Source organism: Crotalus tigris, unplaced genomic scaffold (genome assembly GCF_016545835.1).
Source record: "Crotalus tigris isolate CLP2741 ecotype Arizona unplaced genomic scaffold, ASM1654583v1 scf7180000024464.508515016:1373766, whole genome shotgun sequence".
Classification (NCBI taxonomy): domain Eukaryota; kingdom Metazoa; phylum Chordata; class Lepidosauria; order Squamata; family Viperidae; genus Crotalus; species Crotalus tigris.
In genome coordinates this window covers 977669-991039 of record NW_024100635.1, presented here as the reverse complement: position 1 = coordinate 991039, position 13371 = coordinate 977669, and the positions used below count along the sequence as shown (strand labels likewise).

The 13371-nt window shown below is 42.1% G+C and overlaps 2 protein-coding genes across 2 annotated transcripts; both read right to left on the bottom strand.

Moving 5' to 3' along the window:
• Positions 1 to 5881: 5881 nt before the first annotated feature.
• Positions 5882 to 8357, bottom strand: LOC120303332 (gastrula zinc finger protein XlCGF9.1-like). The gene is made up of 2 exons (XM_039332772.1): positions 8230 to 8357; positions 5882 to 7717 (listed from the first exon to the last, which is right to left on the bottom strand). Exons 1-2 carry the CDS (start codon positions 8355 to 8357, stop codon positions 7285 to 7287), a joined length of 561 nt encoding a protein of 186 aa, XP_039188706.1. The 3' UTR covers positions 5882 to 7284.
• A 306-nt stretch (positions 8358 to 8663) lies between these two features.
• On the bottom strand, positions 8664 to 9612 carry LOC120303331 (zinc finger protein 436-like; the record flags this gene model as incomplete). The annotated part of the gene is given in 4 exon segments (XM_039332771.1): positions 8664 to 9218; positions 9221 to 9238; positions 9306 to 9369; positions 9476 to 9612. Coding segments are annotated over 4 exon segments (774 nt in total), but the record flags the coding sequence as incomplete, so codon positions are not given.
• Between the last annotated feature and the right edge of the window lie 3759 nt (positions 9613 to 13371).

Sequence of the window (13371 nt, the reverse complement as noted above, 5' to 3'; positions counted from 1 at the left end):
GACGTGTGCTCAGAAACGCCTATCTCGTGCTCCTGCCCACGTCGCTCGCTTGCTTTCTGCAAGCGAGATGGGCAGGACTCCTGGGGCCCACGTGCCTGCCGTCAACCTGCCTGCCACCATGCAGGGTAAGGTTGGCGCCCCTGCCCCCGCCCAGATGCTTTTGCCTCCACCAAGTATTTTTTTACTCACCTGCTTTCAGCTGCACTCCCTTTCTTCTTTTGCTTCTCTGCCGTCGCCACGTGTTTGTGGGTAAAACAGAAAAAAAGTTCCATGAGACTTTCTAACTTCTCGCGAGAAGTTAGAAAGTCTCATGGAATTTTTTTTTTCTTGTCTAACAAACACATGGCGAAGGCTGAGAAGGACAGGAGAAAGGGAATGCTCCTGAAACCACTTGAGTAAAAAAACACTTAGGGGAGGTGAGGGCATCTGGATGGGGATGGGGGGGACCCAGGCAATGCATCGCGCAGCTCCAGCGGAATCTCCTCTGAAGACTGCTTGAGGCTGCCTGCTACCCCAAAGGATGCCGCCAAACAACTGGAGCTGCACTTTGTTCCTGGGCTCGCAGTAGGACCCAGGCAACGTGCAGTTCCAGTTGACTTTGCCACAAGCCTGTGCAGCGCTGCTGCCGCTTCACCTCATCCACTTTTACACTTTTTTTTAACTTTTTTTTTTACATTTTTTTACATGTTTTTTTTTACATTTTTTTTTTAACCCGTCCTATGTGTACCACCAGTTGAAAAGCCCTGGAATAGAATATCCCACCAAAGCACATGGCCGACTGATCATCAGGCTAACCTTTTTAGAGGGACACCCTGCACTGCTGTTTTTAATGTACATCTCGTAGGTTTTGGAAGGGATAGTGGCCATTTCAGCTATTGGATCTGAGCTCTGTTGCATGGAGGAATCTGGAATAAAAGAAGCACAAGGTATATTTTATTGATTCCCTTTTCATTCAGGAATTAAAGATGGCATACAAAGAACTTCCTGTGTAGCGTGCTGTAATTTATAGCGTAAATGTCCCCCCAGACAGCCTGCCTACCTATCTACAATGTGATCCACTAGAAAAAAATTGTAACCAGTCCTCTGAATTGTGTTAGTGAAATGAACAAATGTACAATTCTTTGGTTTCTTCTAAATTCAGAATCATTCATCTGCAAACTTTAAATATCAGTTCATTACTCTAAATATTGTTTCTCTCTTTACTTGTAGGCATTCCTTGGAAAACCTTAAAGAAAAATTGACTATCTTTTAAATGAAAATGATGACATGGTATAATAGGTCATGTGTTGTTATTTTTCTCTGAGGTTTATTTATCTATTTTTAAGAACTGCTAAGGACCAGATGACTTTACTATGTCCTGATATGTAAAAACCATGGAACTCATTTTCAAATGATCCTATGAGCGCACATGAATGGGTGGCTCTGCCCAAATGGACCCCGGTGACTTTGTGATCTGAGCTCTTCCCAAGAAGCTGGGACTGGGAGCACAGCCACTTCTCAGAAGCCGCCTGACCATGGATGGAAACTGTGGGCTGGTTGGAGAAGGCTGAAGGGATGTGGATTCCAAAGATTTGGAGTTAAACAGATTCGATGCATGATGAACTGGACTTTCTTAAGAAGATTGGGGAAAGGACTTATTTAACTAGAAAACCATTTTGACTGAACCTTTTTGGTAAAATAGATTGACAACAGAGGTTTATGATTTTGGGGAATAAGCCACAATTGTTTGGAAAGTCCTCAATCAAAATAATAATAATAATAATAATAATAATAATAATAATAATAATAATAATAATAGTAGTAAAGTTGGAAGGGACTTTGGAGGTCATCTAGTCCAACCCCCTGCGCAGGCAGGAAACCCTATACCATTTCGGACAAATGGCTGTCCAATCTCTTCTTAAAATCAGCTAAATATTAGCCAGCAGTGTGCTGCAGCTGCCAAAAAGGCCAACACAGTGCTAGGCTGCATTAACAGAGGGATAGAATCAAGATCACGTGAAGTGTTAATACCACTTTACAATGCCTCGATAAGGCCACACTTAGAATACTGCATCCAGTTTTGGTCACCGCGATATAAAAAAGATGTTGAGACTCTAGAAAGCATACAGAGAAGAGCAACAAAGATGATTAGGGGACTGGAGGCTAAAACATATAAGGAACGGTTGCTGGAATTGGGTATGTCTAGTTTAACGAAGAGAAGGACGAAGGGGACATGATAGCAGTATTCCAATATCTCAGGGGCTGCCACTAAGAAAATAGCGTCAAGCTATTTTCCAAGGCGCCTGAAGGCAGGACAAGAAACAATGGATGGAAACTAATTAAGGAGAGAAGCAACCTAGAACTAAGGAGAAACTTCCTGACAGTTAGAACAATTAACCAGTGGAACAACTTGCCTCCAGAAGCGGTGAATGCTCCAACACTGGAGGTTTTAAAGAAGAGACTGGACAGCCATTTGTCCGAAATGATATAGGATTTCCTGCCTGAGCAGGGGGTTGGACTAGATGACCTCCAAGGTCCCTTCCAACTTTACTATTATTATTAATTATATTATTATTATCATTATTATTATTATTACTGTTATTACTATTATTAGTTTCCAGTGTTGGAACATTCACAGCTTCTGAAGGCAGGTTGTTCCACTGGTTAATTGTTCTAACTGTCAGGAAGTTTCTCCTTAGTTCTAGGTTGCTTCTCTCCTTGATTAGTTTCCACCCATTGCTTAAGGAAAAGTTTTATTAATAAGAATCAAATGAGGATATTTGATCCTGGATGGATCAGAGACAATGATTGGGGTGACTTATTGTAAATAAAAGCCATTGTAGTTAAATACAATAGATGGTTAAGAGAGGGCTTTGATGTTTAACTTTACTGTTGGCTCATCTGTTCAGCACTTTGCCTTTATACACAGTAGATAGATGAAGGACAAATTGATTCTAACTAGAGGTAGAAATTCACAGATTTTGAGCCTGCTTTGTAAGGGCAGGAAACTAATATTGTTACAATATATTTATCAACATTCAACTGATTTACTATATGTAAATCTGTTTTTGTCTTTTTTAATGTATATTTCTTTTTTTTAATGTTTTACCCATCCTTGTTTTGTTGTTGTAAATTTTTTGAGTTTGTATTCTATCTTAATTTGCCTAGTATTTTTTTTTTAAAAAAAGGTCCCTTACCAGAATCACATTTATGGGGTCACTCCGTACATATTTTTTAAGCTACCTTTAAACTCATAGAATCATAGGGTTGTAAGGCACTTCAGTGGTCTTCTAGTCCAACCTGCTGCTCAAGGCAGGAGCTTTATATAACCCGTCAAGTGACTGCCGGCCTATAGTTGAAAACCTCCAGTGATGGAGCATCCACAATGCCAGTTGGACAGCTATTCACTTGATCAATTGTACTCACTGACAGAAAGTTTCTCCTAACTTCTAGGTTGGATCTTTCTTTGACAACCTTTCATGCATTACTTCTTATGTCTTTTGTAGAATATAATTCAACCTCCTCTTCTTTGTGACAGCCCCTCAAATAGTGGTAGACAGCTACCATGCCCCCCCTTCCTTTTCTTCCATGGCCAAGTATACCAAGTACTCTCAATAGATTGTCATTTAGCGTCCAGACCATTTATCATCTTTCTTCTTCTCTGCATGTTTTCAAGGGTCTCAACATCTATACCGTATCATGGGACCAGAACGGGGGGCAGTAGCCTAAGTGTGGAGTCACCAGTATGGTGTAAAGCGGTACCATCACTTCTTGTTGTGTCAGGATCCTGATTTAAAGGCTAAACAGCTTTATGTAAAGATGTAGTGTAATATGGATGATGTAATACTAGGAATGATTCAGCAGGTGTGTGTATCCCTTTAAGAGTCTGAATATAAAAGGGAAGTTTTTCTGCTGGAGTCTTTCTCTCTCACCCATTTGATTACTGTAATTGCTGTGTATTGGGTGTTTGCTGTTTCACCACATGTATGTATTTTATTTCTAGTGTATATTTATAGATATAGTGTAATATAAACCACAATTTAAATACAAACCAGTGTACTGTATTTACTCCTGGGTGCATGCTCTGACACATTATGGACCCAGAGTGAGGAGAATCCCAGAGAGAGTTTGACCCAGAGCCAGAGTAGTTGAGGCTTGTGATTTGTTATGGTTTGAAGAAGCAGGCAACATGGCTTCCATCAACATAATGGGAAGAGGTTTAGTAGTATACCATCTGAATGAGACAAACTACCTCTCCTGGAGTCTGAAAATGGAGATGTACCTGCGAAGGGAGGAGTTGTGGATGATAGTTACTGATCCACTGCAGTCCTAATTGATGGGGACAAGATAAAGAATGAAAAAGCATTGACCAGTATAATCCTGAGTTTGGAGGATAGCCAGCTGATACACGTGACGGGCTCCAGTCTTCTAAGAAGTGCTGGGAAGATTTGCGCAGTGTACATGAGACAGACTGTGAGCAGTCACTTGTCACAAGATAGTCACTTGTCTGAAATGGTATAGGTTCTCCTGCTCGAGCAGGGGGCCTGACTAGAACACCTCCAAGGTCCCTTCCAGCTCTATTCTGTTCTATTCTAAAAAGGTCTGCCTTATGTAATTGTCCAAGTGACCTTTTCCTTCCCACGGACTTCCAGATATTTCCCTTTTTTTTCTGTACTAGGAAATGATTTCCCTTGATATTTCGATATATTTCTTCCATATAGTCGATTTTGTCCAACTCAAAACTCTTTTCCCAGCATTCTCTTTCTTGTCTTTCACTTGCTGGGGAAAAAGACTTTTTCTGGTTTTCCAAAGGAGCTAATAAGATTTTGATTGCTGCTTTGATTTGCTGTGCATTTTAATGCTGCTTGTGATGCTCAGGTCTCCACAGTGCTCCCTCTGACATTCAGAGAATCATCAGGGAAGTCAGACAGATCGTTATGATTTTCAAAGGCTAGAAGCCCACTGGGGTCCAGGGAGCAATGATGTCGCACAACTGAAGGCTGCTTTAGAAGTTGTAAAATTACGAGGGAAATCCTAGCTTTGTTTTCCAGTTTCAAATGTCCTAATTTTCTTCTCTCAGACTGGCAGGAATGGAGAAGACCATCCCTGAATCTGAGAAAATTGTCAATCAAAACAGTTTAACCACTCAAATTTTTTAACTGTGCCTAAAGAAACGCCATACTTTTATAGAATTTAGGATCGGGGCAGATAGCAATGCAACAATAAATTAAGAGGCAGAGGCCTACCTGCAGCTCAAACCATCTCTCAGAATCCAGTTATATTTCATTTCTATGTATCTTCTCTGATATAAAACCAATTCTTACTCTCTCCTGGATTCTGAAATACTACTAAGGGGGAGGGGGCTATGCATGGGGCTTTTTATTACTTTCACTTCCTCTATTCACTACAAAGTAACCTTTTGTTTATTTCCTTTGGATCTGCTAACCATAACAATGTAACCATTTGCCTTTCATCCTATGCTCCTCTGAACTTCTCCTTTACCGGCCAGCAAGAGAAAGGGGGGTGGGGAGATGCAGCATCTGGGATCTGTGTGAGGAGATGTTGAATGATCATGCCAATGGAGCCGGACTGATGTCATCTCTCCTGGAGTTGACACCTAGAAATCTGCCGGTTTGAATCACCCGGAAGAACTGCAGGGAGGGGGGGGGCTGCTTAGGGACATTTTAAAACATCGAATTGTAAGGGACTCTCTCAGATCCTGTCTATCATGCCCGCTATCAGTTTCCTTTAATAAAAGTTCCTGTTTGAAGAGATCGTTTCCAAGAGTTCTGCTTTCTTAAGATGTGAATTGAAGTGGGTCCTTACACCATCAGAGGCAGAAAATGGCTCGACTGATGTACGATTGAAACTGAAATTTTAATTTTATAACCAGGAGGGAAGCAAAGCTGAGTATTAGTTACAAGTTATTTACAGAGGTGCAGAATGCACAAGAGACTGATTACTAGTTAACAATTGTAGTGTGTTAGAAACCCACTGTATATGTGGAATCCTCATTCCTGAGCAAGAGTTGGGAAATGACTTAATATTTATTATTAAATTCATTTATTATTAAACTTAATCACTGCCTATCTCACAGTTTCAGGCAATTCTCGAGTGACTTGCCTTGCCGTAATGATCATAGCAACACTGAAAATACCTATTTTTTCCTTGTCAAAAGCTACTAATAATTCCAACATAAAGCATTTCATTAAAAAAAATGAAACATTTTCTACTGTACACTTTTCCCCTCAGGTTAAGGTGGCAAAACAGAGGTTTGTCACTCTTGTGTGACAGTGGAGACAGTATGACAAAATGGTAGCTGCTTCTACAAATCCACCGCATGGCCCACAGATGAATCCAGGACCCACTGAAAATGATAGGTGCTTCCAGGATGCAGTCATGAGGCCCAGGGATGCGTGCCCTCCCCTCCTTTCCCAACATGAGGATCAGAAAAGATAAGGAGGAGGAAGGTGCGAGTCAGTGGATCCTGGGGGAAGGAGAGGCCTGTGGTGACCCTGGGGGGAGTGGGAGGGAAATGACTGGGAGACCCTGTGGAGGAGGGAAGGGCCAAAGAGACACAAAGGATGGGAAACAGAACACAGAGTGTCTCAGAAGGTCGGGGAGGACTAGGGATGCCTGAGGCAGGCAAGCATGGCCCTGCACTAGGCCTCCAAGAGTTTTCCCCAACCCTGAGGTAGCCAGTGTTCCCCTTAGTGACTCGCATATTCGATTAATGGCTGCCATCAGGGAGATCAGGGTAGTTAAAGAAAGCAGTCTCACTTAACGGCCATTGTAGCATGCAACTGTAACTGGCAGGCCATAACAGCTGTATCTTGAAGACTACTTGTATGCTGGCTGAGGAATTCTGGGCCTCTAAATCTGGAGGAAACCAAGGCAGAAGACTGAAACTCCACATGTGGGAATTATATAATCAATTTACAAAACTACCGCCCAGAAGCCTTTTTGAGGAATTCCACTACTTCTGCAAAAGGAAATATCCAGCAACTGCTGCTGATAACAAGAAACTGGTAGTTAGCCTTTTTCCAATGTTCTTTTCTCTCCACCTACAAGTTTCTGGGATATGTTTCACTAGAAAGAATCAGACCAGAATTCAAATAATCAATTTCTCACCTACATTTTCAATGGGAGATCACAAATGAATTTCAAGCCTTTTCTAAACTCTTCAACTTTTGCCTTATGTGGGTTTCCTTGTGTGCAACAAGGGATGATTTATGAGTCAAGTAATGTCCACAGACTGGACATTTGAAAAGTTTCTCTCCCGTGTAACTGAAGCTTTTCCCACAATCAGGATATTGAAAGAGTTTCTCTCCTGTGTGAGTCCTCTGGTGTCACCAGGTTGGAATTGTGATTGAAACTTTTCCCACAGACAGGACAGTCAAAGGATTTCTCTCCTATGTGAATCCTCCAGTGTTTCACCAGGGTGGACATCTCACTGAAACATTTCCCACAATCTGGACACTGATACGGTTTTTCTCCTGTGTGTGTCCTCTGGTGTATCACTAGGTTAGAATTTTGACTGAAACTTTTCGAACTGTCCGGACACTGATACAATTTCTCTCCTGTGTGAGTCCTCTGGTGGTTCGCCATGCTGGAATTATCCCTGAAACATTTTCCACAATCAGGACATTCAAATGGTTTCTCTAGTGCACGGGTCGGCCGCGTGCGGCTCTTTGAGCCATCCCCTGCGGCTCCGGAGCCTCCCCCACCATTTTCAGAGAGAGAGACAAGGAGAGAGAGAGAAAGAGAGACACTTTCTCTCTTTCTCTCTCTCATGTGGACTTCCCCCTCGCAGGGCTACTGATTGGCCCTGAGCCCGGGTGCCCCACCCCCTGGGAGAAGGGTGGCCAGGAAGTCCCTTTCCCGAGCTGGCCCTATTTGAGGCGCACGTGGCCCCAAGATCCCCTCTGGGAGTGGCCGGCGTGAGCCTCCGCTGAGTGAGCCAGCCCTTCCACAAACCGCGGCCCCGAGGGAGAGCAGCCCCTCCGATGCCCAGCTGGCGCAACCATTGGCCAAGCAGCAGTAGAGCCGGAGACAGAGGGTCAGTGGCGGGGGGAGGGAGGGGGCTCTGAGTCCATGCAGCACTGCTGCAAAGCGACCGCAGGGCAGGTGGTGCTCCCCCCCCGGCTTACTTGTTCCAGGCAGCAGTCTCAGCTGGGGCATTGCTTCCTGGGCCATCCACAGGCCGCTCTCTGGGCAGCCGAGCCAGCCACATGTCTCCCCAGGCCAGGCCAGGCGGCAGTCATGGCTGGGGCAGCGGCCGGCATGAGCATCACTCCCTGGGAAGCCGAGCTGGCCACATGTCTCCCCAGGCCGGACCGGGTAGCAGTCATTGCTGGGGCAGCGGCTGGCGTGGGCATCGCTCCCCGTGAAGCCGAGCTGGCCAGAGAGAGACAAAGAGAGAGGAAAGGGAGAGAGAGAGAGACCCTTTTGACATCTAAAATGAAGATAACACTGCATATATCTTTTTTACCTTTATTTTATATATACACACACAAACACACACACACACACACAAATTAAAAGTAAAAAAGGATATATGCAGTGTTATCTTCATTTTAGATATCAAAAGGGTTTTGCGGCTCCCAGTGTTTTGTTTTTGGTGGGAAATGTGCCCAAGTGGCTCTTTGAGTGTTTTGGGTCGCCTACCCCTGCTCTAGTGTATGAGTCCTCTGGTGTTTCACCAGGTTAGATTTCTCACTGAAACTTTTCCCACAGTCAGGACATTCAAAGGGTTTATCTCCTGTGTGAGTCCTCTGGTGTATCACCAGGCTAGAATTATAACTGAAACTTTTCCCACAATCAGGACATTCAAAAGGTTTCTCTCCTGTGTGAATCCTCTGGTGTACCACAAGGTTGGAATTGCGACTGAAACTTTTCCCACAGACAGGACAGTCAAAGGGTTTCTCGCCTGTATGAATCATCTGGTGTTTCACCAGGGTGGACATCTGACTGAAACTTTCCCCACAATCAAGACATTCAAAAGATTTCTCTCCTGTGTGAATCCTCTGGTGTCTCATGAGGTTGGAATTCTGAGTGAAACGTTTCCCACAATCAGGACATTCAAAGGGTTTCTCTCCTGTGTGAGTACTCTGGTGTATCACCAGGCTGAAATTATCCCTGAAATCTTTCCCACAATCAGGACATTCAAAGGGTTTCTCTCCTGTGTGAGTCCTCTGGTGTATCATCAGGCTGGAATTATAACTGAAACTTTTCCCACAATCAGGACATTCAAAGGGTTTCTCTCCTGTATGAGTCCTCTGGTGTCTCATGAGGTTGGAATTCTGATTGAAACTTTTGCCACAAACCGGGCACTCATATGCTTTCTCTCCTGTATGAGTTCTCTGGTGTCTCATGAGATGGTAATTCTGACTGAAACATTTCCCACAAAGACAACATTCAAAGGGTTTCTCTCCTGTGTGAGTCCTCTGGTGTTTCATTGTGGCAATTTCTTTTCCCGCAATCTGAACACTCATACAGTTTATCCCTGGAGTGAATCCACTGATGTATCTCCAAACTGGAATTGTGACTGAAACTTTTCCCCCAGTCAGAACATTCAAAGGGTTTCTCTCCTGTCTGAGTCCTCTGGTTACTCTCTGATGTGGGTCCTTCCATGAACCTCAAGGGAGCTGTTCTGACTAAAGCTTTCAACACATTTGGATAATTGTTTTGGCTTTTCTCCAGTGTCGATGCTATCATGCATAATCTTTGATTTGCTATCTATGGCTTTCCCATAATAAGGGTATCTATGGAGATTTTCCACAGCTGATATTCTTGAGGAGGTCAAAAATATGAACAGTCCCTTGTTTAGTGGTGCTTTCATTCAAGACATTTTCTTTCTGAAAGATTGAGGCCCGCATTACTGTCTGCTCTATGCTTTCCTATTGAGCTTTTCTCCAACTGAATTCCATATATTTCCCTCTTTTACTGAATGAAAAATAATCTCTCTTGATTTTTCATGTAATAATCTACTTATTCCAATTTGAAATCTTTTTGATTTTCTCTCTTTTGTCTAACAGTTGCTGCAGGAGAATTGTGTGATTTTCTGAAGGAAATGGAAAATATTTTGATTTCTGGTTTGATTTTTTTTCCTTTTCAATGTTGCTTGTTATTCTTAGTTGTCCAGAATGCTCTTATTGACGTCCTCTTTGTCTATAAGATTCAAAGAAAAGTGTAACTTTAATTGTGTTGTCAACGCTATAAAGTAATTTCAGAAGATGTGAAAAAAGAAAGTATACATTAAAATGAAAAATCAAAAATGACACAATGCAAGAATAATCTCTTACATTATTTATGATTAATTTGACACATGGAAAACTACTGACATCCAAGTTCAAAGCTATCAAGTCGTTTTTGACTTCTAGCAACTGAGCCAAGTAAAATAATGAAATGTGATGCTACTTAGCTTGTGAAGATTAGCTATGTGCTGAGCCCTAAAAGTTCATGAAAATTTTATAAAAGTTCATGAAAATTTTACAGAATTACACTATCAGCTTTCTTAGGGGTAATTCTTGGCGGTGATCAAAACTTCTGTATACCCCAGATCTTTCACTGATTTCCTGTAGCTCCCAAACTTTTAGGACATGGCAGCATCATCAGGTGAGATGTTCTGGGGTAGCCAGCTTCACTTCTGCTGGCCAGGGCTGCATCCACGAGCACCCAGCATGTTATATCCACTAAATAATAACAATAACAACAATAATAAAGTTGGAAGGGACCTTGGAGGTTATCTAGTCCAACCCTCTGCTGAGGCAGGAAACCCTACACAAATGGCTGTCCAGTCTCTTCTTAAAAACTTTCAGTGTTGAAGCATTCACTGCTTCTGGAGGCAGGTTGTTCCACTGGTTAATTGTTCTAACTGTCAGGAAGTTTCTCCTTAGTTCTAGGTTGCTTCTCTCCTTGACTAGTTTCCATCCATTGCTTCTTGTCCTGCCTTCAGGCGCTTTGGAGAATAGCTTGACTCCCACTTCTTTGTGGCAGCCCCTGAGATATTGGAATACTGATATCATGTCACCCCTAGTCCTTCTTTTCATTAAACTACACATACCCAATTCCAGCAACAATTCCTTATGTTTTAGCCTCCGGTCCCCTAATCATCTTTGTTGCTCTTCTCTGTACTCTTTCCAGAGTCTCAACATCAGGGAAGTCAGACTGATCCTCTGTAATGTTATGATTTTCAAAGGCTACAAACCCACTGGCACAACTAATGGCTGCTTTAGAGGGAAACCTTAGCTTAGTTGTCCAGTTTGAAATGTCCCAATTTCTATTTCTAAGACTGGCAGTGATGGAGAAGACCACCCCTGAATCTGCGAAGAACGCCAATCAAAACAGATCCAGTTTAGCCATTCTAATGTTTTAACCGTGCCTTAATGAATTGTTGTATTTTCCTAGAATTTAGGACTGGGGCAGACATCAATGCAACAATAAATTACAGAGGTTGAAGCCTAACTGCAGCTCACATCACCAGAGGAAGAGAGTGGCTAGACTAATCTAGGATTGAAACTGAAATTTTAAATTTATAATCAGGGAAGGGAAGATGAGTATTATTTACAGATTGCCGTGTTTTCCTGAAAATAAGACTGGGTCTTATTCTTTTTTTGCCTCCAAAAGAGGCACCAGTTCTTATTTTCAGGGGATGTCCTTTATACTCACCTCTAGCTCCGACAGCCACGTCCAGCCCATTCACTTCTACGGCCAAAGGAGCAGCTTCATTTTTTGGGTAATATATTTTATTGATTTTTTAAAACATAAATCAATAATTGGTGAACAGTATGTTGTCTGGATTTACATTTGTAGACCAATCACTAACAATTGATTTCTATAATCCATAATCCACATAATGGTTTTAGTTGATTTCCTCTTTTCCCCAAAATATCCTCTATGGCAGGGCTTTTCAACAATTGGTACAGGTACCACCTGCGGTACATTGGCATCTGGCAAGTGGTACGTGACCATCCTAGAAAAGTAGTGGGGGAGGGGAATGAGCTGAACCAGTGGCAGCACCGCACAAGCCTGAGGAAGAGAAGGCTGGAGCTGCAGGGCTGTCAGGGCTCAGCGGAAGCACCAGGATCAATGCCGTTTTCCAGCTGATCGGCGCTTCTTCGGGGCTGTCAGGGCTCAGTGGAAGCACCAGGATCAGCCGCAGGCTCCAGCTGGAACTTGGCGCTGATCCTGGTGCTTCTGCTGAGCCCAGAAGAAGTGCCAATCAGCTGGAATGTTGCAGCATCTCCAGGGTCGTGCGATTTATATTCAGATGCTTGGCAACTGATTCGTATTTATGATGGTCGCAGTGTCCCAGGGTCATGTGAAGTGACCAACCTGCTGCAACCACCCAGCAGATGGGGAGAACAAAAACCAAACACCCCCCACCCCACCCCCATTGCCAATCCTCAACAGAAAAGCTCACAACAATGAAAACCTCGGACAGGAGAAAGAGTGCCGCCGGGTGGGCAGGCAGGTGTCTTGCTCGGCTGTGGCTTGGGGGCACTTTTTTCAGTGCCATTGTAACTTCTATGAGTCACTAAGAGAACTGTTGTAAGTCGAGGACTACCTGTACTTTATCACTTTTTCATTTTGGGGGGATGGTGTCAAGTTTTTGACACCTTGCTAGGCAACTGGTGGTACTCGAATGTTGCCATACCCTAAAAGTGGTACAATGGGTGAAAACGTTGAAAAGCCCTGCTCTATGGCAAACTTCGAATTAATACAATTCTTATTGTTTTGATAGATAACAATTAAATATATATTTTTCCCAATATTCCTAAAAATAATAATCACATCAATATAATATTTCTTTTCTATCCAATCATTCTGGTTGCCTTATCACAGATCCCATTACAGTCCTTATTTAAATTTGTTTCTCCCATAAAATTCTAAATATTCTTACTGGTTAAAATTTTCTCAAACATTAATTACATTTAAAAATTTAACTCTATTTTTTCCATATGAACCATTTTACACTTTTACATTTCTTAAGGAATAGATAAAACAGCAGGGAAAAAAGAAAGGAGAGCATGAGTAAAGAAACATAAAAAATAACATATTACTTAAAATATATATCTCTCCTAAGCTAATATATATTTGTTTCCAAGATTTCTTATTCTTTTTAAACATAATTAAAAATGTTTAATCTAAAAATGTTAAATATTCCATTTAATACATCTAATCATCTAGTCCTTTAACTCTTATTCAAAACATTTTTATCCATTATAATTTTCTTAAATTCAATCACACTTAAATATCTGAAACATTTCCTTTATCTAAGCCATTTCAACTTTTTTATATTATTCATATCAAGAAATAGAATAAAAAAGGGGGGGAAAGTATACTATGTTATTTAGGGGATTCTTAGAATGACATATATATTCCAAATCT

Excerpts from the sequence above, each read along its gene's own strand:
- LOC120303332 (XM_039332772.1), bottom strand. The coding sequence starts at position 8,357 with ATGCCCACGCCAGCCGCTGCCCCAGCAATGACTGCTACCCGGTCCGGC. Across the intron at positions 7,718-8,229 it reads CCAGCCATGACTGCCGCCTG|CTCTGAAAATGGTGGGGGAG; the intron begins GCCTGGCCTGGG and ends CCTTGTCTCTCT.